Source organism: Talpa occidentalis, unplaced genomic scaffold (assembly GCF_014898055.3).
Source record: "Talpa occidentalis isolate TD23 unplaced genomic scaffold, MPIMG_talOcc4v2.1 talOcc4.17, whole genome shotgun sequence".
Taxonomy (NCBI): Eukaryota; Metazoa; Chordata; class Mammalia; order Eulipotyphla; family Talpidae; genus Talpa; species Talpa occidentalis.
This window is the reverse complement of record NW_023601754.1, coordinates 21,087,396-21,110,681: the sequence shown is the minus strand read 5'-3', so window position 1 is coordinate 21,110,681 and position 23,286 is coordinate 21,087,396. Positions and strand designations below refer to the sequence as shown.

At 51.0% G+C, this 23,286-nt stretch overlaps 1 protein-coding gene across 5 annotated transcripts in view; it reads right to left on the bottom strand.

The window, feature by feature from the left end:
- Window positions 1-23,286, bottom strand: part of ZNF423 (zinc finger protein 423) — a 312,753-nt gene that overhangs the window by 246,688 nt on the left and 42,779 nt on the right. For all 5 annotated transcript variants that reach the window (XR_005126089.2, XM_054697048.1, XM_054697046.1 and 2 more), the window contains one exon: window positions 5,440-5,499. Coding sequence is in view for 1 of the 5 variants with exons in the window: in XM_054697046.1 (XP_054553021.1) it covers window positions 5,440-5,499 (60 nt within the window). In the remaining 4 variants the exon portion in view is untranslated. Of the gene's footprint in view, window positions 1-5,439; window positions 5,500-23,286 lie in introns of those variants that run through there.

Genomic DNA, 23,286 nt, shown 5'->3' with positions numbered 1-23,286 from the left:
CCTAAACCCTGTAAGGGCTCGTGCTGTTGTGTCATCACAAACAACTGATCACATCAAGTGTTTCTCTCCAACCACAAGTGTGTCTCTGTCACCATGCCATAAAAAAAAAAAAAAATGAGCATTTGCAGCAAATTAATTGTCTCCCATCTCCTGACCAGTCCCCAGACCCTCCTCTCACTACATTCCTCAACTTGGTCCAGAACAACCATGTTGGAAGGAAGCCCAACTTGTCAAGAAACCCAGCTGGAAAAGGTGGAAGGGTCCAGTGAGACTATGGTTAGAAGTTACACAAAGATGAACCCCTTCAGCTCCAAATTCAAACTTGCTGACGAGAGCAAGGGAGTTTGGTTGGGTTGGTTCCCTCACTTAGGGGACATCCCAACACCTGCCACTTAGAGGTCTTGTTCCAAAGGGTTTGAGGAAAAAGAGGAAGTGCTGAAGGTAGAATTGACCTCATCCCTGGGTAGGAAGGAATGAGGAAGGGTGGGAGGGTCAAGGGAACAGAGAGGCCCTGAATGCCAAGCCAAGCAGTGGCGCACTGGTAAAGTCACACGTGGAACCCTTCCAATGGAAGGCCAGGCTGAAACTAGCCAGCAAAAGGACTTTCTTTGGACTGAATAATGTTTTCAAAAAATGAGTTGCCCAAAATGAGATGCTACTTTACATCTAGGGAAGTTAACTTTTTTTTTTTTTAATTTTAAATTAAAAATAACAAATTTTGGGGCCTCTCTGGTGGTGCAAGGGGTTAAGCGTCAGCAATATGAAGCTATCTGCAGCTACTGCAGCATGAGTTCAATCTCCAGCCAGGGAGGTGACCCACATGGAGCAGCAGACCTCTCCTGTCTCGCCCACTGCTCCCCTCAGCAGTGTATTTCAGTCAATCTACCTGTTCTGTTCCCCACTCTGTCTCTGGGGAATCCTCTCACCCCCTTACACCTCTGGCCTACACCTCAGCTCTTATATGCATAAATAAATAAATCTTTTTTTAAAATGACAAATATTAGTAAGATATGGAGAAACTGGAACCCTCATTGCTGGTAGGAATAAGAAATAGTGCAGCTGCTGTGGGAAAGTTTGGCATTTCTTCAAAAGATTAAACAGAGTTACCATATGACCCAGCAATTCTACCTCTAGGGATATGCCCCCAAAATTGAAAGCAAGTGTTCAACCAAAACAGGTTTACAAAGTTCATACAGCACTATTCACAATAGCCAAAAGATGGAAACCCAAATTCCACTAACTGATGAATGGACAAATAAAATTCCATATTCATGTGGTGGAATATTATTCAGCCTTTAAAAGGAATGAAAACCTGATACATGGAAAATCTAGGAAAGATTAGGTGAAATGCATGAAGCTCATCAACAAAGCCCACATACTACATGGCTCCATTTACATGAAATTTCTAGAACAGGCAAATCTATAGAGGCAGTGGCTGTTCATTGATTATGGGAGGATAGAAGATGATACCTTTGGAGTACAAAATTTCTTTTTGATATCATGAAAATGTTCTCTAAGTTGATCACAGCAATGGTGGCACATGATTCTGAATATACTAATGTCCATTAAGCTGTACCCTTTCAAGAATGAATTGTATGATGTGGAGATTACATGTCAATAAAGCTACTTTAAAAAAAAAAATGTGATTTTTTTTTTAATCTTTCCATTTCATATAAAAATTCTGTTTTCTGGCTTCTTAAAAACTCAGACCATCTGGCAATCCAGGCCCAGGTGCCTGGCACTGAAGGACAGCTGCAATTTTTTTTTTTTTGGTGGGACCCTCGCCGGCAGCCGGGAAACGAACCAGCACTGCAGAGGCTGCGGGCAGCCTCGCAGCCCAGCGCTCAACCGCTGCGCCACCAGGGGAGGCCCAAGGATACCTGCTTTGTAGCAAGGCCTGAGATATAGCTTACCTGCCCACTCACCTGGGCCACCACCCCGCCTCAGGTGGGCACTTGTGACCCGAGTGGAACATACCCAAAGGACTTTCACATTTCTTAGATGGTCAAAAACTTAGGACCTGGCATGGTGGGGAGAAGATGAGGTTGGGGATAATCCACGCAGTCCCTTGAAATCACATGCAAAATGTTCTGTGTGTTTGGAAGACACTTCCATCGGATGCTCAAAGGCATCCTTGGCTCAAAACAAGTTAAGAAATTCTCCCACTCAAATTACCTCATGAGGTATTTATTGCTTCCTCATCTCCCACTTTATGGATAAGAAAAATGAGGATCCAATGGGAGAACTTAAAACCCCACACATAAGAGGCACCCCAACTTATCATGTAGTGTCCCTCCGTTGGCAGCCCTGTATCCACCAACAGAGGCGAGAGTGGGCCTGCACTCCCTCCCCACCCCTGGCCAGGCCACAATACTGCTGTGGGCTGATCACTTGCTCCCCTCGCTGCCAGGCAGACCATGCTTTCCATCACTGTCAGGGGCAACACTCAGGGTCACAGACAGAGCAGGTCAGGGTGTTCCTGGGGGTGGTGGCCCAGGGTCCCCCGGGGCAAGGGAGGCCAGGGGAGGCCAGGGTGAGCACAGAGGATGTTGCGTGCCTTCTGCTTCTTTATTGGAGTTCTCTATCATGCTCCCAGAACTGGAGCAAAGCAGGCAAGGGGAGGGATGGGGTGAAAAGCTTATACCCCAGGTTGGCTGGGCTACTGCATCTTAAAGCACCCCTCTCCTCCTGGTAAAATGCCCTCAACCCACCCTGCATTCCTTTGGTCTGAGGAGCCAAGCCTCTCAGTGACCACCATGTGTTACCATTCCCCTCAATGCCACACCTTCCTGTCTGTGCTCTGCTATCCACTGCCAATGCCAGGCAGTGAGGCGGTTATACCACAAGCTCACACAACAGAGGGATGTGGGTTCAAGTTCCTGTTCTACGGCTCACAAGCTGGGGCGGTGGACACACTACTCACCACTCCAAGCCTCCTTCCCTCACCCACCCAATGAGGATGGTAGTTCTCAGTAGCAGTGCCAAGAGGAGGCTTTGCTCCCCCATAATCTTCTTTGGCACCGTCCTCCACCAGATGGCTGCCCCTAAACCAGTCCACGGAGATAGACTTGCTGCTGGAAACAGCACCCACCTCGCGGGGCTGTCATGGCGGTTCCATGAGATACTGTAGTAAAGTGTCTGCTCCGTGCCTGGCACCCACCGATCAAGCACTCCAGAAATGTGCCATCATCCACGTCAGGGCTGCCTCCCAAACTGCCTTCACCCTGCCACCCAGGACTCACGCCATCTCCCAGGCCCCACACTCAGGGAATACAAGCTGACTTTAATAGCCCAAGCCCAGCAAAATTGGGAAGGAAAATTTATCACAGGCATGCACTATAAAAAAGCACCAGAAACGGGCCAAAGAAAACAAAACAATCCATTCCCTGGTTATGGATAATCCCATGCCTGGATGCTTTGCCCTCCCTTTGCCCATCTCCCAGCAGACAATCCAAAGCTGACTGGCACCCCAAGGGCCGGAGGGGCCTCCTAGAGTCAAGCACCCCTTCCTGCACTGTGTGTGGAGCATGCTCAGCTCCTGGCTGGGAAGTGGCAAAACCCAAAACCTCCACCACTCTGGAGAGCCCCAGAGAGGCCCTAAGGATGGCCACCCCACTATGGACCCCAAGAGCAGCAGACCTGCAGGGCTCCCACACAGCCCCATGGCATCACCCTCGCCTCCTACAGTGTAGGAGACACCTCACCATTTTAGGGATGCAGCGGGGGCGCTTGACCCCCTGCACAGGGCTCTCCGTCCCCCACGACCATCACCAGTGCCCTCCTTGTACCCTCTGCTGTCTCCGCCTGTCCTCACTGCCTCTGGCATCACTGGGGAAGCAGCTAGGAGTGAGGAACTTGTGTGGACAACACCAGGTTGAAAGGCTGGCAACAAACCTGAGCACATGCACCCCCATATCTGTCAGTATGCCTCGATGAGAACAGAGCTTTAGAGTCTCACTATGGAGGGCACATCTCCCCTGCACAGACAGCAACAGGAACTATGAATCCCATCCCCCACTCTACCCAGTGCAGACTCCAAGGCTTGTCCTAACCCCAACTGTCTTCCCAAGAAGTTGAGTGTGCCCCCACTCTGGCTTCCAACAAGTCCCCTCCCCATGGAGGGAAACCTTATCACCAAGAGTCAGGCATCTGCAGTCACAACAGCACGCAAACCTGGACAAACCTTTGAACTCTCCCAGCAGCATCCAGATCCTGCTGGAAAGAGCACTGGCCCAGGAGTCCAGGGACGTGGGTTCGAGGGCTGGCTCTCTGGCCCCCTTCTGTCCAACCTATACCAGGATTTCCCAGATATAGTCATTGGTGAACCATCTTCATGATTTTCGCTAAATCTAAGCTTTATATACTATCACTTAAATGACTTTAGCATCATCTTAAGTCATAAATGTCCATAAAATCACAAATTAGATGTGTAACTGCTCAGGTGTTAAATGTTCGTGGTGACCTAACATCACATTTTTTTTTAAATTCTGACCCGAGCAAACCTTTCTCCTTGCCTCAGTTTCCACATCTAAAAGAGGAAGAGAAGTTGGACTAAATGACCCCCTCACAGGTCTCCACAGGCCCACAAGTCTGTGAGACTAGACTGACTTCTCCCAAGAATCCAGAGCCAGCTGATCAGCATCCTGGGACAGGAGACAAGAAAAGGAGAACTTGGCACCTGCTAGGGTCCCACTGCACAAGAAGTGCTGGCTGGATGCAGAGCAAACAGGAGGGCCATGTCCTTCACTCAAGAACTGCCAGGACTTGAAACCAGTTCCACCCCCAAGTGCCATGGAAAGAGTACTCTAACTTCCAAACTATAGAACTCTAGAGTTAGAAAAAACTCATTCATCCACCTCATTTTGCAGCTGGAGAATCTGAGGCACAGAGAAGGCACTATGTAAGAACAGAGATGAACTGAGAATCCAGAACCCCCAACTCCAAGTGACGCCCAAGGCCCCACCTACCCCCACACATCTGTTATTCTCCTATTACCCCCTGGAGGTGTGAGCTCGGTCCCTCCAGCTTGAAAGTACAAAGCAGCCCCTTTCCAGAAGGGAAATACAGGAATTCTGATTTCGATTGGACTTTAAATATCCTATTAACGTGCTTTTATGCAATTAGACTGGAATGAATGTGCAGTGACGCCCAAGGCAGAAGCTTCAAAGCCTGTCCGAGGGGGTATGGTGGCCGATCTGAATGTGCCCACAAGAAGGAAACGTGGCCTCGGGAGAATAAGAGCATATTAGTCTCTGAATGTAATAGATTTTATTGGCCATATGGAACTGATATAAAAATCGTGTTGCACAGGGTAGTCTGGACTGGAGACAGGAATGTGACACAAAGAATATAATTTCCATAACCAGTTGGGTGGCTTTCTAAGCTCCTGGGCAGCCCCCAGGAGCCCTACAACTCTCCCACCAGCCCCTAAGCATTTACCTGATGCTGTCACGGAGGAATCCCAGGCCAGCGAGAAGTCCGAGGCCTCCCCCTCTTCAACTGAAAGAGAAGACAGAGATGAGCCTGTGAGTTTGGAAGCTATAAAAACAGGTCACAGAGTGGGGCACAAGGCAAGGAAGAAGGAATATTTGCAAGGGCCCTTGGTCAGGGTGTGGGAGTTACGCCTACAAAAAGGCCTTTGTTGGTTTCACAGAGATGTAAAATAATCAGAATACAACATGAATAGCAAATAAGTGCTGTATCAGTTATGGTTACCCCCATTCTTGTGCCCCTGGCAGACATCGCTAATCGATCACAGCAATGCCTTGAACCAGATGCAGTATCAGGATCATTCTCTACACAGCTCTATAGACCATTGTTATCTATAATCAGTTTTCAAAGATGGAGTCTGTGTGTGCACATTTTTGCCTTAAACAAAGTTCCATTTTACAAAATCCATAACCCAGAACCTCTCACAAAGCGCAGTGATGTGTCCGAGGTCTGACAGTGCAAAGAGTCTCCATGCCGAATTTGGGCTGACACTCCAAAGATGGAGTCATTTATCACTGGGGGAACAGAGTAAAGTCTCAGATGGCTCCCTGATCCTGCAGACACCATTCTCCTACCAAGTGCTCAGTTGATCACCACTGAAATCTGAAGGCTCACTCCACTGTTCCATGAAACCCACAAGATCATCCCCACACTGAGACATACAAACATCAGGACATGCCAAGTTCAACTCTCCAGTGGTCAGCAGTCACAGGCTAGAGAGAGCAGAAAGAAAATGGCCTCTTACTCCATCCCAGAGCCCACAGAATAAAGCTGGGCAGGGCTGGGGTGACCCCACCATCCGATACCTGACTCTGTGAGACTCGGCTGGTGGAGATGGAAGCCAGGCACTAGGCGAACTCGAGAGAAACTCTATACAGTACAATAAAGCACTTGTCCTGGAATTAATCCCAGTCTGGGACATGTAATAATATTAAAGCTGGGTTATGGACTTTGTAAAATGGAACTTTGTTTAAGCCAAAAATGTGCACACACAGTATTTTTCACATTTAACGGCCTCTGAAGTTCCACACATATGCAGGCCGAAGCCACCACGTACCACCCAGTTCTCTGCAGCGTCTGTGTCCACAGGGGCACACTGGGCCGGGTTGTGCCAAGTGCCTCCCAGGCACCACTGCGTTTCACCCTCGTCAACAGACTCTCACGAGGTGCAGCGATGTGCCCAAGGTCTAACAGTACAACGAGTCCATGCCGAATTTGGGCTGACACCCAGGACTGCCTGTCTCGAAGGCTGCACCCGAAACCACGGTACACTGAGGCACAGAACCCAAGCAACTAGGGCCTGGACACAGCAACCCCAACTGGCAGAAGGTGCACGGTTGAGCAGCTGAGCCGCCAAGCGGTGAGAGGGGCAAGCAGCTGGCGTATGGTCAAAACCCTAGTTCAAATCCTGACTCTACCTCTCATCAGCCGAATAATCCTGGGCAAATTATTTAACACGTGGGTTTCAGTTCTTCCATCTCCATCATGGAGATAATAATGGTATCTAAGTCATGGGGTGTTTAGGAGGATTCAGTGGGGTGACAGCTGCCATCTGCTGGAACAGTGGCCCACACACTCGGATGGATTTGGTGCCATGGCTGGACCAGCACTCAGAACGAACAAGTCCTGGTCTATATGGCAATGCCCCATTTGTCAGAGACCCCTAGTCTTACCACCCCACCAGAACCTCACAGAATGTCTTTCCTTTTAACTTTCAGAAACAGTGCACCTAAGAGGGACAGCCACGTCAGTGAGCCACCAGCCAAGGAATGCTAACGAAGCCCTCGCTCTTTTCCAAGTCTGCATCTTGAGAGTAGAAACTAGGAATCAAGACAATGAAATGCAGAGGCAATCTGGGCTGGGACCAAAACCATTGTTTTACTTAGCTAGTTACAGCTGGGGTGGGTTTTCAAATATGCAGCTTAGTAAATATGAATCAAGACCTCGCGTCAGACAAAATTGATATTACTCGCTAAGCTGATTCCATCCAGACAACCTCTGAAACACAGGCGGGATAATGCTTAAAGCGATCAGAAGCAAGCCATGCATGAAAGGAGCAGTTGTTAACAGCTTTCATTGCCACACCTGAAAACCAGCCCTTCACATTTCGTTACTCATATAGGTGTGTGTGCACATATATAATTGCTTGCTATTATTATATTAAGCACTACGCACACACTGCTTCTGTTCAGGGGCTGCTGCCGCTCTGCTGGACACCTTCAACAAGGTCCCTGTGGGTCCCTAAGCCTCGCCAACCACGTGCATCAGGACTGTAAGACAGGCCGAGCTCTCCCTTCGTCGTTAGTGGACTCCAGGTATCCGGACAAGCACTTGGGGCCACTCAAGGCTCTTTGTAGCTTAGAAGGGTGACCTCCCAAGTCATTGAACTAGAGCTTAACCCCCCCCCCCAAAGCCAAATCCTTCCCTTTCTAAGATCTGGCTTGAGCCATCATGGAAGGAGAATATGCAAACACCTGCCACTTTGGAGCTCCTGGGAGGAGTCAAGGCTTGGTTTCTGGGTGGGACAGGCATTCTGAGGTGGGAAGAGGAGGAGGGTGGCCCGACACCGGCTGGATGGAGAAATTCAAAGTTTTCAACAAAAAAGATCTAGAAATCCCCCCCCCAAAAAAAAAAGTTTAAGAACTATTAGACTAATGGCTTTTATTTGGGGAGTTTCTCAGCTGGCCCCACCTCTGGCTGGTCTTTCCAAGGTCTTAAGGGACCTCTCTGTGGTTTGCTGTCTTTGGCCCCATGGACCATCCTGCCCTTCAGGAGTGTCAGACCCACTCCCTGGAGGTATCCCGCACCAACAAAGGTGGAGACTCAGGCAAGGGGCTCACCTCAGCTCATCCTTAGGAAAACCCTCTTACTCAGCCCAGGCGAGAACAAGGAAGATAAAGGATACACCAAGCGCCCAGACTCTCATTATCAAGTCAGAAACAGAGCGCACTGCTCCTGACTCAGTACCAAGCAAACTCAGGAAGCAAAAACGTAAAGCCGGGAGGACCACAGTGTACAGGTGTGCAGGTTGTGCACCAAACAAAGGGTCCGGCAGAGGAGGGAGGAGAGAGGACATGATATTTAGCCCACAATCTGTCCAACGAGAAGAGTGTCCAGATGCAGGGCTATGAATTCCCAGAAAAGGTACCTATTCCTTTGCACCATTTTTCTAGTTTTACAAATGTACTCTGAAACAGAGCCCATGACCATCTCTGGCATCAGGCTTCAAGGCAGGGTGAAACGCAAACAAACCCAACCACCAGGTTCCTCTCAGGTGGGAAGGGTTCTGGACAGAGGGTGGGGATGGGGAGTGACGGCATGGAAAAGTGAAGGTTTACTGCAGCAAGAGATAATGCTCCCCAAGAGCCCCAACGCCGACCCCCTCAGCGCCAAGATCAGACCCTCGGAGGGGCGACGATCCTGGGACAGGTTCCCACCACAAAAATCACTGATTGAGCTCACAATTCCCTCGCCACTTGTCAAAAAGAGAACAAACTAACAAGGCACAGGTAAGACCACCTGCCTGATTCCTCAAGAGCAAGCGGGCAACGCCCTGGGGCTAGGGCCCCATGCTCCCCCTCTTCAGTCTCCAGCCACAGCCCCCCTCACTGGAGCACCTCACCATGAGGAGGTTGGTCTAGTGCTTCAAGAAATCTATTTTGCAGACAAAATGGCTCCTACGCAGATGCCTCTCCCACCCCAAGTAGTGCTCTCAGCAAGAGCCAGTGGGTGGGTCTCCAAGCCAGCCCCTCCGTAAGGGATCTTCACAACTGTAACTTTCTCCTTAAACGCTGACTCTAAAACCAACACCTATGAAAATATGCAATGTAACCAAATTTTTTTCATAAACGGTTCCCCAGTCAATCCCAGGCAGAGGAACTGGAAGCCTAGACCTCGCTTCCATTCTCTCCTTGCCATGCTTATCTATGAAGTAGGGAGAATAGAATGGCATCCAGTAAGTAGTCCCAGAACTCCAAGAAAGAAGTTGGAGGCAAAGTAACCCTACAGGTAAAGTGACCCTTCCAGAAGTCACCCAACAGCACTCAATTAGCCAGACAACTAAGATCAATGAAGGTGTTGGAGAAGCTATAAAATAGAAAGGCTCCAGGAGTGGGCCCTAAAATAGGACTCCCTAGGACCAACCCGTAGCTCTGCCACTGACAGATCATTAGATCTCGGATAAGATGCTTGATCCACTCCTCTGTCAACAGGATCCCAGTAGCCGACCTCACAGGAGGGTAGAGAGGACTACCTGAATGATAGTCCCAAGGCACTGAGCTCAATGTAAACCCTCGTCAATATCAGCGCACAGGACCAGATAATTCAAGTTGCCCTTTCTCCCCAGAGGTCCCTGATTGGCTGCTGTGGTTGCACTCTGCCTGGAAGAGGGGAGGGTTGAGATTTGAACAGTGAGATCAAACTTCCTTCCCATGAGATTCACTCCTTTGCCTCCCACCTTCATGAAGGGCCCAGCCAGAGCCCTCCCCAGTGATGGATCCTTTGCCATCACTGCTTTCCCATCCCCATGGTGCAGGGATGGGGTCCTAACCTGAGGAACCTTCCAGATGTCACAGCCAAACTCAGCTTCTGTACCAACTCATCTCCCTCTCCCTTCCTGATTTCCACCCATTATCATCTCACACCCCAAAAGAAAAACAATTTCTGGGAGATATCTGTAGAAGGAGTGTTAGTTACAATCCAGAGTGTTAGTTACAATCCCAGCAGAATTTATATTTTGGGCAACTCTGCATAAATTTGATTTCTCTCCTCTGCTCTTTCCTAACAAAATAATGATGGTGATGGTGATGAAAATAAAATAATAAATGTGATTCTATAAGTACTAGAAAAAGGCCTTTCCACTAGACCAGGAGTAGAACATAAGTGGCAAACCTGCCCCAGTTCCCCTCTCGTGCACCCACAGTAGACAATGCTAATCGATCAGGGCACTCTTTCTCATCGAGCAGGGATACAGCTTCAAATGGTTCAACAAAGTGAGTTAAAATCTAATAAACCTACGCCACCCTGGTCCACAGAACTGCCCTTCCCTTCAGGCATCTGTGCTAGACACACGCATCCCTTACACTACACTTGGTCGTGTGCTCAACTTGAGCACATCTGGGCCAGGACACGAACTCTTCTCCAGGAAAGCCAACCCTCCCTAAACCCCTGTGGCACCAGGCACCATGCTGGGCACCCCACTACCAGCTCCCACTGAATCCTCCCAACCTCCCTCTGAGAGAGTCCTCTAAGTCCCCCCTTTTTCTGATGAGGGAAAGAAACCCCAGGGCCCCAGAGCTTTGAAGTCAGTCCCTGAGCTCACAGGCCAGTGGGAATGTTTCCAAGTGCGGCGTTAGCTCAAAGCCTTGAACACCCAGCTACTCTCCTCTCTTTCTCCCCGCTTCAACCCAGTCATGGAATAGGCAAGGAAGAGGCCCCTGCCTGCCACAGAGCTAGCTGATGTGTCTAGTGAAAAACAGAAATGAGTACAAATCAGGAACTGAGAAGTAAAGACAAAGCAAGAAAGTGAATTAAACTGTTTTGCTTTGTTTTGTTTTGAGCTGACCATAGATCTGAGGTATCCAGAAGCGGAGGAGGGGGTGGGAGGGGTGAGAACAGGGTGGGGAGAGCACAGTGGCCTGTGGGGAAGGACAGTGGCCTGTGGGGGAGCACAGTGGCCTGTGGGGAAGGACAGTGGACTGTGGGGAGCACAGTGGCCTGTGGGGAAGGACAGTGGACTGTGGGGAGCACAGTGGACTGTGGGGAAGGACAGTGGACTGTGGGGGAGCACAGTGGACTGTGGGGGAGGACCGTGGACTGTGGGGGAGCGCAGTGGCCTGTGGGGAAGGACAGTGGACTGTGGGGGAGCACAGTGGACTGTGGGGGAGGACAGTGGACTGTGGGGAGCACAGTGGACTGTGGGTGCTTTGGTGATGGGAGGGCTATGGTGACCACACCTGAAAGGAGAAACCCTATGCTGTCAAAAAATTAACAATGGTACTTCATTGAAATTTTTAATAAGCTAATAAATAAAAAGATCCAAAAAATGAAAATCAAACAGCCTTTTTCTTCTTTTGTTGCGAAAAGTCCCTCAAAGCTCTGTCAAAAGAAGAGCCAGGCCTGACTAAGTCGGGAATCCCTGGAGAGTCATGTGCCTGCCCCTATGTGCCTGCCCCAAGTGGGTGAGGAGGAAGATGCCAGCGCAGCCTGAGGCACAGCCTGAGGCACCTCATAGCCTTCTCCACCACCCCAACCAGAATCACCCCACATCAGAGGGTTTGGACACATGTCCCTCAGTTGCTGCCTGGGATAAGAAAAAACAAGACTTTACTGACCCATTTCACAGAAGGGGAAATAACACCTCCAGAGAAGTGCAATGGCTTCCCGGGGGCCCAGAAGAGGTCATAGAAGTGCCCTGGCTGCAGCCTGGAGCCCCGGCAGACAGTACCGTACCCTACAGGGCTCTATGTGAGCAGGGGAGTGCTTCTGAGCCCTCACCAGAGCCAGGCTCTGTGGTGATGGCACAAAGCAGCTTCTTTGAATGCAGTCCCCAGACCACAATGGCAGCTGAGGCCATGGACTTACTAGAAAAGCAGAATCTTAGACCCCACCACCACCACCACCACCCCAAACAAAGGCTGAATCTTGGGTTGTGGGGGCCCAGTAAACTGTATCTTACAAGCCCTCCAGGTGATTTTCACACAAGCAAGAGTTTAAGAAGCATCAACCTGTGAGATAAGTACATTTATCAACCCCATTTTACAAATGAGGAAAATCAGACTGAGCAACTAGCCCAAGGCCATGGAACTAGGATGGGGTAGAACTAGGAAGTTAACCCCTTTGTTTCACATTTGCCTTCAGAAGCAGAACTCTGGTTCCATTTAAGAGAGGTCAATCAACATAAGAATAGACTCAGTGCTCTCACCCAGCCATGATTCAAATTACCAAAGAAGATTCCTTTTGTCCCTCCCTGTGTCAGCTCCAGGGAAAATTCTTCTTCTGGGGTCTCCCCAGGCACAGGCAGCTTGGGGCGACAAGAACCCTGCAGAACAGTGGTGGGCTGGTGCTGTTTAACTGCTGGCTCTCAGGGAGAAAGGGGCTCTGATGTGTGGTGTCTGCTGCTTCCTATGGTGTAAATACTCCACCACAGCCGCTTCCAGTCAGCAAACAGGACCAGCTGATCTTGGAGCTGGAAGCTGGGAAGCATGTACAGTCAGCCCCATGCTAGATAAAGATGCTCTGTGGGGCACCAGGCTGGGGTGGGGCTGGGCTGCAGCCCCAACTGGGAGCCCACGTCTCACTGTTCCCAACTGTTCCCCTCCCAGGCTCAGGGCATCAGGGCATCATCAGAAACCTACATGACTCAAAGAAAAAGCAGCATTCTTATTAATTGGTTTTATTATGCTACATTAAGCACCTTTTCCTTTTTATAAACATTTCTGACATAATCTATGCATAAGGTAGACAACTAGGAAATAGGAGTGACTAAAACTGAAAGCACCTTTTTCCCTGCCTACAACAACATTGTTACAACTTAACCAAAAGTCGTGACAATACATATATTGAACACCACAGTTTTGTAATCTGCTTTACTAACTCAGCAGTGCATAGTGAACGTCTGTCAGTATTAATGTGGGTCTGGCCCCAGGACCATTGCAACTGATGCCCTGATGCTGGACACCTCTGCTACTCCCAGTTGCTTCTACTGTAGGAGAAGCCATGGGCAAAGCACACCCTCACCCATCACCATGGTCGCGAGCCTATTCAATGACTTTTCTGAGGATTCATTCCAGACCAAGCATTTCCATTTTTAGGCTTTTGAGACATGCTGCCAATGGGTCTTTTCCTCCTTTGAAAAACACTGGCACCTCCAGGTGACCTGAAACTCTCAGCTAAGTACTATGAGAGAGATGCGAAGAGGGACTTTGACTTTGACCTTCAACCATTACACTGACTCCCCAGGGACAAGATTTACCCATCCTGGTGCCCCTTAGGGCCTGGCACATAATAGGGGACTGAATGAATGAATGAGTGAGTGAATGAATCAGTGAATCAGTGAAAGACTATACGATGATGGAGTATGCTAAATGAATTCCAACCTCAAAAGGAAGTCAGAAATAAGAGGAAATAGTAAGAATCCACATAACGGACATAAGGGAGGTGGAGGGAGCTAAGGAAGGTGAAAGGCAGGCCCAACCACCCTGCACTACAGTCCACAGTCCAGAGCTCAGAGGCAGACCTTTCTGTCCACAGTCATGGCCCCAGAAAAGACTCAGGTGGGGGAACCAACGTAGAACCAGGTTATCTACTTTAACCACAGATAAAAGTCTGATTTCCTTTTACACTAGCAAGCAAATCCCATTTTAGGAAGAACGGTAACTGTGGACAAAAATCTTAACAGTCTGTGGGTCTCTCTCTTAACGCATAGAAATTCTCCTGCTCAAAGATGACGTTCAAGAAAATCAAATCAAATTACATTTGCCAAAGAAAGAAATGATAAACTAGGGGAAATCTGAGGCAGCCACACCCAGCCCAGCCCCGCTCCACTTTGGATACTGCCTATGAGGAAACCTGGACACTGGCCAGGGTTTCAAGTTTTTTTGTCCAAGCTCCAGGGTCAGTCTGACCACCAGATCCAGAGCCACCCTGCTCCCCTGATAGGAAACACGACCCAGAGTTCAGGATCACCTTCTCCAAGAAGCTCTCCCTGACCACCTCGGCCCTGGATGAAGGGAGCCCTCAGCCACAACAGGGCGTGGCAAAGGCTTAGGATCAAATCCCTATCCACCACGTTTGCTGTATGACCTGGGTACATTACGTAGCCTCCTTGTGCACAGCGACCAGGTAACGTAGCTCTGAGAGTAAACTGAAAAGGTTTATAAAATGCACAGTGCAAAAAGACAAATTCCAGATGGTATCTTTTACATGCAAAATATAGAGAAACAAAACAAAGAGTCAGGCACAAGCAAAGCATAACAAACCCTAGAAATCTGACTGCAGAATTGACATTACCATGGACAATGGTGGAAGAAAATGGTTGCCTTGGTGTTGGGTGTGTTGTCATTACATATATCTGAAGGGGTGTGATCCTATTCATTGGAATCATATACAGTGTTGTAAACCAGTATTACCTCAATTAAAAAAAATTAAGAGGGCCTCCCTGGTGGCGCAGGCGGTTGAGTGCAGCACTGTGAAGCTGTCCACAGCCTCTGCAGTGCCGGTTCCATCCCCGCCGGCCTCAGAGTAAACCACATGGCAAGCAGACCTCTCCTGTCTCGCCCGCTGCTCCCCTCAGCAGTGTATTTCGTCAGTCTACCTGTTCTGTTCCCCACTCTGTCTCTGGTGAATCCTCTCACCCTCCCGTGCAACTGGACTGTACCCCAGCTCTTGTATAAATAAAATAAATCCTTTTTTTTTGTGGGACCCTCGCTGGTGGCCAGGGATCGAACTGGCACCGCAGAGGCTGCGGGCAGCCTTACAACCCAGCGCTCAACTGCTGCGCCACCAGGGGAGGCCCTAAATAAAATAAATCTTAAAAAAAAAAAAAAATTAAGAATAATTTTTTTTCAAATGAGCAAAAAAAACAAAAAAGCAGAACATTTTGGTTCTGAGGCAGCAGGAATTTATGGAGAGTATGGGGGAGCACAAGCAAGGCAGGGGGATATGAGGCATTGGTACTCCCCCCCATGACGCCTATCCTAAAGTCTTCTCATTTACACCAAGGTTTAGACTCCCTAGGAGATCAAGAAGATTGAAAAAAAGCAAAACTAATAAATCAGAAATAACAGCTCAAAAAAAAAAAAAGTGCACAGTGCGAAGCACAATACCGGACAAGAGAACCAAGGTACCACAGCACAACCAGTTGCCCCAGCAATACTCTTATCTTCCCCCAACCTCCAAGAACTTAACACACAACTACATGTCAGTGACACTGTAAACAACCACCGCTTACCCTGCGCACATGATGAGCTTACGCTGCACACCTTACCAGCTGTCTCACCTCCCCACGGCTCTACAACGGGGTGGGAGATGGTGCCCATTATACAAATACGGAAACCAGGACCTACATGAATTTTTTTTAAGTTATTTAAGCAGTGGGAGGCCGAGCTCAGATTAGAACCAGGTCTTTATGTGAGCCCAAAGCGCACATGCTTACCACCACCCCAACCTGCCTCTCTGCCTGCACAGAGCAAACACAAACAGGCACTGTGGCCGGGGCCTCCCTGTACCGGCTTGCACGGGTCCCAGCCGGGCTTGAGATGACTCCTCCTTCGGAACCACCAGAGATGGGTCAGTGAGGTGCGAGGGGAGAGCCAGCCAGGTCAATCCCAGCTCTCCCTCCCACTTGCTCTCTGAGCCTTGGTTCCACATCTATGGAGCGGAGGTAATAAAATTCCTATTCGCTTTGAAGACAAAGTGAAATAACACACACAAAGAGCTTTGCCCAGTGCCAGGCACACTCAAGCGCCAGTAAGTGGGATCACTGTTTCTATGCCCCCAGCAGATGCTGGGGTGCCTCCTAAATGTCTTTCTAGGGAACTGCCTGCCTGAGTCTTAACACTTGGCAGCCCCAGGCCTCCCAGGCTGCCCTCATGTTTAATCCCATCTCTCCCTGAGCTTAAGCTCCTTGTTCACATATATATTTCATTTCATACAGTCACCCTGCAAGGTCTCGTTAACGAGAAACGTGCAGCATATAAATGCGGATTTACGACGGGAGCTGCTCCCACATCCTGCTTTGGTGGCGACACCAGGTTCACACCGCCCGGGTGGGTGTCCCATGCTGACAGAAGGGGAGAAAGCAGAGAGTTCACTGCACACAGAGCCCATAACAATAGCCCCACAGGGGGTAAGTGGCGCACCCTTTGTGCGTTAGGAACCTGAAAGTGGGTGCTGGGCGTGGGCATCAGTGAACACCAGTCTGGATCCTGGAGCCTCCCTTGAGAGAGAAGGGGACAGCCCCAAGCCAGATCAGTCTGCTGTTTAGGGGGGAGGAAGAAGCGGATGAGACCAGAAGCTCACTCTCTCCTTTTTATCCACTTTCATTCAAAGAAAAGCACCATAAAGTAGAAACTAATATTTTTTTACAAGTCCTTAACAACTTATCCTCTGTGCTAACATTCTGTAAATAAATGTCAGTGCCTTGTTATACATGTGGTTTATCTTAAACACAAGCAAAGAGGAAACTAAGTCTCTTATTGAAAACTGATGTATGTGTGCATGCGCGCGCGCGCGCGCGCGTGTGTATGTGTGTGTGTGTAAGTGTTTTCATCTGGCTTTGAACACATAGATCCACATTCTCCATCTCTTTCTTCATATCAAAAGATCCAAGCCTTCCAAAGGAATGAACTGTACTGACCATTTCCAAACATTCTGTAATTCCACACTGAAGTTCCAGCTGGAGGGGTGATCGTAACACTTTACGGTTTCAGGAGTCAATACTTCTAATAAGTCTGATTTGAGAGGGGGTGTTTCATGGGCACAGGCATGTCCCCTGGCTCTTCCCCTCACCCACCCACATAGTCAGATTGCCCAGTGAGGCCTTTAGGGCCTTCAGCTTCTCCACCTGGCAGCTGGTACCCTCAGCCCCCCCTGGCATCTCTGCAGGCTCTCCAAGGCTCCCCAGACTTCCCAGGACCACGCGCCCACTGCGCTAAGAGCTAGGAGTGTTTTTCTTAACATCAAGTCCCTTCTTTTATTTAAATACTTTTACTTCTAGCCTCCTTCTACCAGCACTACTCATGAAACTACCCATTTGGGGTGCTAAGAACAGTTTTTCTAATAGAGATTAGAATAAACATGTAAAATATCATTTTCTAATAGAATATATATAAGTGTTGGGGAGGGGGAGCTCATTCACCTATCAATCACCTGAGTCACCATAGCATTCGGGAATGTGAGTGTCACATTTTGGGGAACTCAGGCATGGGCAGTGCTGGGCAACCTCTGATTAAAAAAAACAATGAGGGGGCCTCCCTGGTGGTGCAAGGGGTTAAGATGGACCCTATGAAGCTATTTGCAGCCACTACAGCATGAGTTCGATCCCTGGTCAGGGAACTACCCACATGGTGCAGCAGACCTCTCCTGACTTGCCTCTCCCCTCAGCAGTGTATTTCAGTCAGTCTGCCTGTTCTGTTTCCCACTCGTCTTTGGTGAATCCTCTCACCGCCCCCCCATACCTCTGGCCTGTACCTCAGCTCTTGGATGCATAAATAAATAAATCTTAAAAAAAAAAAAAAACTAACAAGGAGGCAAGGGAGAGGGCAGACCCACATCACTTCCTCCCAACCACAAGTGCACACACATGTCCTACATGGAGCTCGGGGGATCCATCCAGCCTTTTTAGTTCAGTGAGGGCTGAGAGGCAGGTGGCATGGGCAGTGCTGGGCCGGGAGGGCAGGGGACATGCCAACTACAGACTCTCCCCCGGCATGTGGCTCACTGGCCCACCAGGGAACAGATGGACGGGACATTCTGACAAGTGAAGCTGCTCCCGACATGCACCTGGTCACCCCCCAGCACCAGGGCTTGGGCACTTGGGCCTCACCAGCGTGGGCTGGTTTCACAAGCTGCACTTTCAGTGCAAGCACCAGGCCAGACCAGGTCAGGGAGAACCAGCATCAGAAAGGCCGCCGGGGCCGATGGGGGCTGAAAGGCAAGGCCCCAGAAAAGGCCAGGCAGACAGCAAGGGATGCAGCTGAAGGCAGCCGCCCACAGCCCCCCAGGCACAGAGGCTGGCACGGAGCCCTGGAAGGAGGCACGTCCCTGAGTAGGGGGTACACTGAGACTTCCCACCCCCAAGCACATCTGCCTCATCCCACAGCCCTGAGAGGCCCAACACTTGCCAGATGTGGGCCGCCCGTGGGGACCGAGTTCATTTTCCTCGCGTCCTATGATAATACTTGGCTGTGTTTATTTAACTTTCTGCTTTGGATGGCGGAGAGATGGGCCAGGAAAATCAGTTTGGCTTCCCTTGATCAAAACACAGCAGCCCACACATCACGCGAGGACACCCACACAGAGCAGCTTCCCTACACCCTCCAGAACAACACATCTGGCCCACTGCTGGCAGGGCCAGCGTCGGGCCCTCAGAAGGGCTGCTTGGTGCACAGCAGGGCAGGCTGCTGCTTCTGCCCATGCTCCATGTGCCAGCCCAGGGCTAGGCAGCTCACGGGCAGGCTGTCACGCTGTCCCCTCTATCTCTAACCAGGCATACAGGCCTTAGGGGGCTGGGGGGACACCATGGTGCTGTTTGTAGGCAGTGGAACCCACGTTCACACCAAGTCTCTCAGGCCCCACCTAGGCAGGTAAAAGAGGGGGAGCAGGAAAGAGTGTCCACGAGAACGGTTCCGAGGCCCCAGAGTCACGTGCTGCACCTGCACATACAGATGTGCGCCACAGACCCTTGTTGGAGGGGGGATAGCGGGGCGCACTGGGTGGGTTTGCACAGCAGGAGAAACCATTCACACTCCCTGTTATCATGAAGTATCTTTAGTGCTCTACCAGACCAGCCCCACAGCACAGGAAGTACATGTAGTCCTGGGGTGCATGCACATGAGTATACACCCAGGAGCATGTGTCAGGGCAAACATGGGAACCCTCCAGTCCACCAGGCAGACACTAGTTGGCAGGACCCAGCACCCCCCAACCCAACCCCCTTCTCTTTCCCCAACCTCCCAGACGCCTTCCCTCACCAAGAGGAAGACCCATCCCTCCATGCCCTGCTCCCTGCAAACAGCACTTTCGGCCCCCCCTCCATCCCAGGGCCATGCACACGGAAGGCCCCATCCTCCCTTGGGAAAAGGAACACGGGAAGAGGCCCCCAGAGCATGGGGTGGTCTAGGGCCACGTGGGCAGAGGAATCCCAGGCACCTGGAGAACTGTCTGGCAGAGGGGGCAGGCACCTCACCCAAAAAAGGGTCTCCAAAACAGAGAGCTCAGCCCAGCTCCCTGTCCCGCCCTGCAGCCCCCAGCTCTCCAGCCCAGCGCTCCTCAGGTTCCACGCTCCCTCACGCTTCCAAGGGAGTTGCTAGGTGCGTGCGGCCTGAGGGCATGGGCCTTGTAACCAGACCTGAGCTTCGAGGCCTGGCACCGATGAGCCAGCGGGCATGTGGTTTCCCTCTCTGGGCCTCACACAGTCCTATGGGGTGATGGGAATGTTGACCCCCTCGGAAAGCAGGGAGGCAATGAGATGATGCAGAAGGAGGCAGAGTTAATGGCCAATAAACGGTGCCCACCAAGAGGCAGGGCGATGGTCTTAGCTCAAGGTCCCTGGCTAAACAAAGCCACTGACATTTGGAGAGTTGACCTCATTTGACACACTTCCACGCCGCAGGAATCACATCTGCATCTCCAGGGTGTTGGGCTCGGATGGGCAGCACCATGTGTCACATGTCACAGAGGAGAAAGCTGAGGCCCAAAGAGTAACATGCTTGTCAGGTCACAAGCAGTGTCCAGCCAACAGCAAGGCCAGGCTCTTTCCACAGTCCCTTGGGGTGTTCCTTGTTGCTATGGTTGTCCCGGCTGGTCACACAGTGCAGTTTGTGGGTACGGGGGCACAGGCAGGGTCCCTAGAGGTCAATGAACCAGCACTTCCTCTCTGGAATAGGCGTTCGGCAGCAGCCATCTCTACACCCACCCCTGGGCCCCTCTGCAGCCTGATGGCCCCAAGGTGAGGAGTCCACTGCAGGACATCTATCTGGAGCCCAGGCCAGCCCTGCCAAAGGGAGGAGGCGCCAGAGCCACCAAGGCCAATGAACACCTGCAAGAGCCAGGGCCAGGCAAGGCAGAAGTCTGCAGCCTCTCTTCAAGCTGTTCCAGCCCAGAACCCCCCACCCGTGGAGCCAAGGGCAGGACGTCAGCTCACCTCCTAACAAGAGGAACCATTCCCCACTTGGGCCTGGCACACGCTGCAACTCCCCAGCCCTGCAGGCCTGAAGAGGTATCTGAACCAGGCACAACCTCCAGGACAGGCATCTCACCCCCAGAACGGTCAAGAGGTGGGGGCACAGTGGAAAGAGCTCAGGCATGGAGCCCAGCAGAGCCAGACATCAGCCCTGCACCTGACTCAGTGCACACGTCTGTGAGACCGGGAGGTAACGGCAGCTATGCCCCGCTGGGCGGCGGAGCACTGGAGAAGCTCTGCATGAGGCTGGGAGCACCTAACACACACAGAAGACCCAGGAAAGGCAGCAGGATTTTGAGGGACTGGCACAGGCACCAGACAGGGGGCTCAGCACTTTTTGTGCATTTGCTTGTTTAAAGCTCACTGCACCTTGTCCCATTTCACATCAGAACATTACATGACTTTCCAGGGCACAGACTGGGAGAGCCAGACCGTACCCCAGTTCTGCCTCCAGAGACGGCACACTGCCGCTTTTGTGATTATCCTCACTTTGGTTGTGCTGTCACCTTCATAACAACCTTCGGAGTCTTCAGTCTGTGTCCATCGCCGCCACCATCCAGCCGCAGTCCCTCTGCAGCCAGCTCCCTTCCCAGGTCTGAGTCTGCACCCTGCCTTCCAGGCAAATGTTTTCCTACCTCTGCACCTAAAGACACCCTTCCACACCAGAGCGCACCAAACCAAACGGCCTTCCCAGATGTCCGAATAATTAGACCCTGCTCCCCGCTCCTCTGGGTCCCATGGTCCTCTCTCAGTGACCAGCTCAGCTGAGATACTGGTGAGGCAGAGCCCCGGGTCGTGTGTCCCCCGCCTCTCTGGGAGGATCCTGTTCTTCCTCCTCCGCTCTCCTCATTCCTGGCCAGGCCCTTGCCTCAGCAGACACCCACCATCAGCTAGTTAAAATAAATTCATCCGAAATCCTTTGCTTTTTTAATTCCCCAAATTTTGGGGGGAGGGAGGAATTAATACTGGTGGGCACACAGAGAAAAACAAAACTGATCCATAACGCCCCACTTAGAAACGCCGTGGGTATTTGGGGTGGCTGATACACAGAACACTTTCCATCACTTACTTTCCTTTCCTTTTTTTTTTTTAAGATTTTATTTATTTATTTATTTGTTTGTATGTTTGTTTGTTTGTTTATTTATTTATACAAGAACCAGGGTACAGGCCAGATGCACGGGAGGGTGAGAGGATTCGCCAGAGACAGAGCGGGGAACAGAGCAGGCAGACTGACGAAATACACTGCTGAGGGGAGCAGTGGGCGGCAGGAGAGGTCTGCGCGCCAAGTGGGACCCTCGCTGGCCGGCCAGGATCAAACCGGCGCTGCAGAGGCTGTGGACAGCTTCACAGTGCAGCGCTTAACCGCTGCGCCACCAGGGGAGGCCCCTTACTTTCCTTTTCTTAATAGCAGTGGGCCCCCAGGTGCATCTGGGTGGTCTCACCGTCCTCGAGGTGTTCAGGCAGAGCCAAAAGGTCCGGCTGCACAGAGTTCACGGCCCATAGGGAGGTGGGCAAGGAGGGGCGCTAGGGTAATGGGGGGTCTTGAAACCACATCTGAGGAGGGAAAGCAAAGGAACAGACACTATTCAGCCCAAAGGGGCAAGCTCAGGGGGCCTCCGAGCTGTCTTCAGACATCTGAAAGGCTGTCACGGGAAAGAGGGACTGTATCTGCCGTGTGGCCTCAAGGGGTCAAACCGGCACCAACCAGCGGAAGGTTTCCAGGAGGAGCGGATAGGATTCCATCAGCAGAGGCCACGAGAGGTCTGCCCGGAAGGCCGTGAGGAGGCAGGCACAGAAGGGGTCAGGCAGAGCTGGAGAGACCCCCGGGGAAGGAAGGCTCAGAGGAGTAGTGGTTAGAGTTGACCTTGACTGAAGGATCTAGGCCAGGCTCTCAAATGATGTCAGGGGGTCCTAAGATGAATAGGGGGTGGGGAGCACAGCTGGACGTGAATGTCCCTCACCCTCATCTCAGTCAGAAATGCCACCAGGAGTATCTTCACCGGGGTCAGATCTTCTGGCTTTTCCCAGAAGGCCGGAGATCTGAATGTTTCTATGAATCATTAAAACTTTTAAACAGGCCAAATAAACTTGTCACAGGCCAGAGATACCCCTTGTGCTGCATGCTGGAGACCCCCAGTCTAACAAGAAACTCACAGGGCAAGAGCCAATCGAAAGAAAAGGGAGCCGTTTCAGAGCCTGGAAGAGCAACCATCCCCACAAGAACAGAATGGGTTAAGGGACGATTGGCTCTCTGCTCCACTCTGGAGCTGCAGCTGGCCTCCTAGCCCCCAGGGAGGCTCTGTCAGCTGCCCAAGCCCCCGCCCAACCTGCCCGCCTCAGTCACCCAGTCTGGAACCCCGGATCTGGGAACAGGACAGCTGCCCTGGGGTTGGCCAGCCACAGCCAGCCAGGAAGAGATTCCGTTCTCTGTGCCCTGCTGAGAGCCATTTGCTCATTTGGGATGGATGCCACAGGGGCTGAGGAGCAGGCTTCTGCCCCTGCTCTCCTCTCCTGCTTCTCCAGCCCCAGGCCGACAGGCGGGGACAATCTCCAGCAGCTCAATAATCAAAACGGTGGCGATGATGACTGTTCACTGAGCATGGATACCAAGGACAGGGTTGGGTATTCAATTCACAGTGGGTACAATCACCACAGTAACCCTGGAGAGACTTTTTTTTTAACCATCCTCACTTGTCCTAGCTTATCTAAGCTCAGAGAGGTTAAGACACTCACCCACGGTCACACAGCAAGGAGCAGAGCTAGATTTCAAACCCAGGCCTATACAACACTAAAACCCCACACCAAACCACTGGTCCAGGAGGTTGTTTCTCAGTTGTAACCAGGTTATGTTCCAATGCCAAAGAGCACTGAGAAGCCAGAGGAAGGAAGGGGAA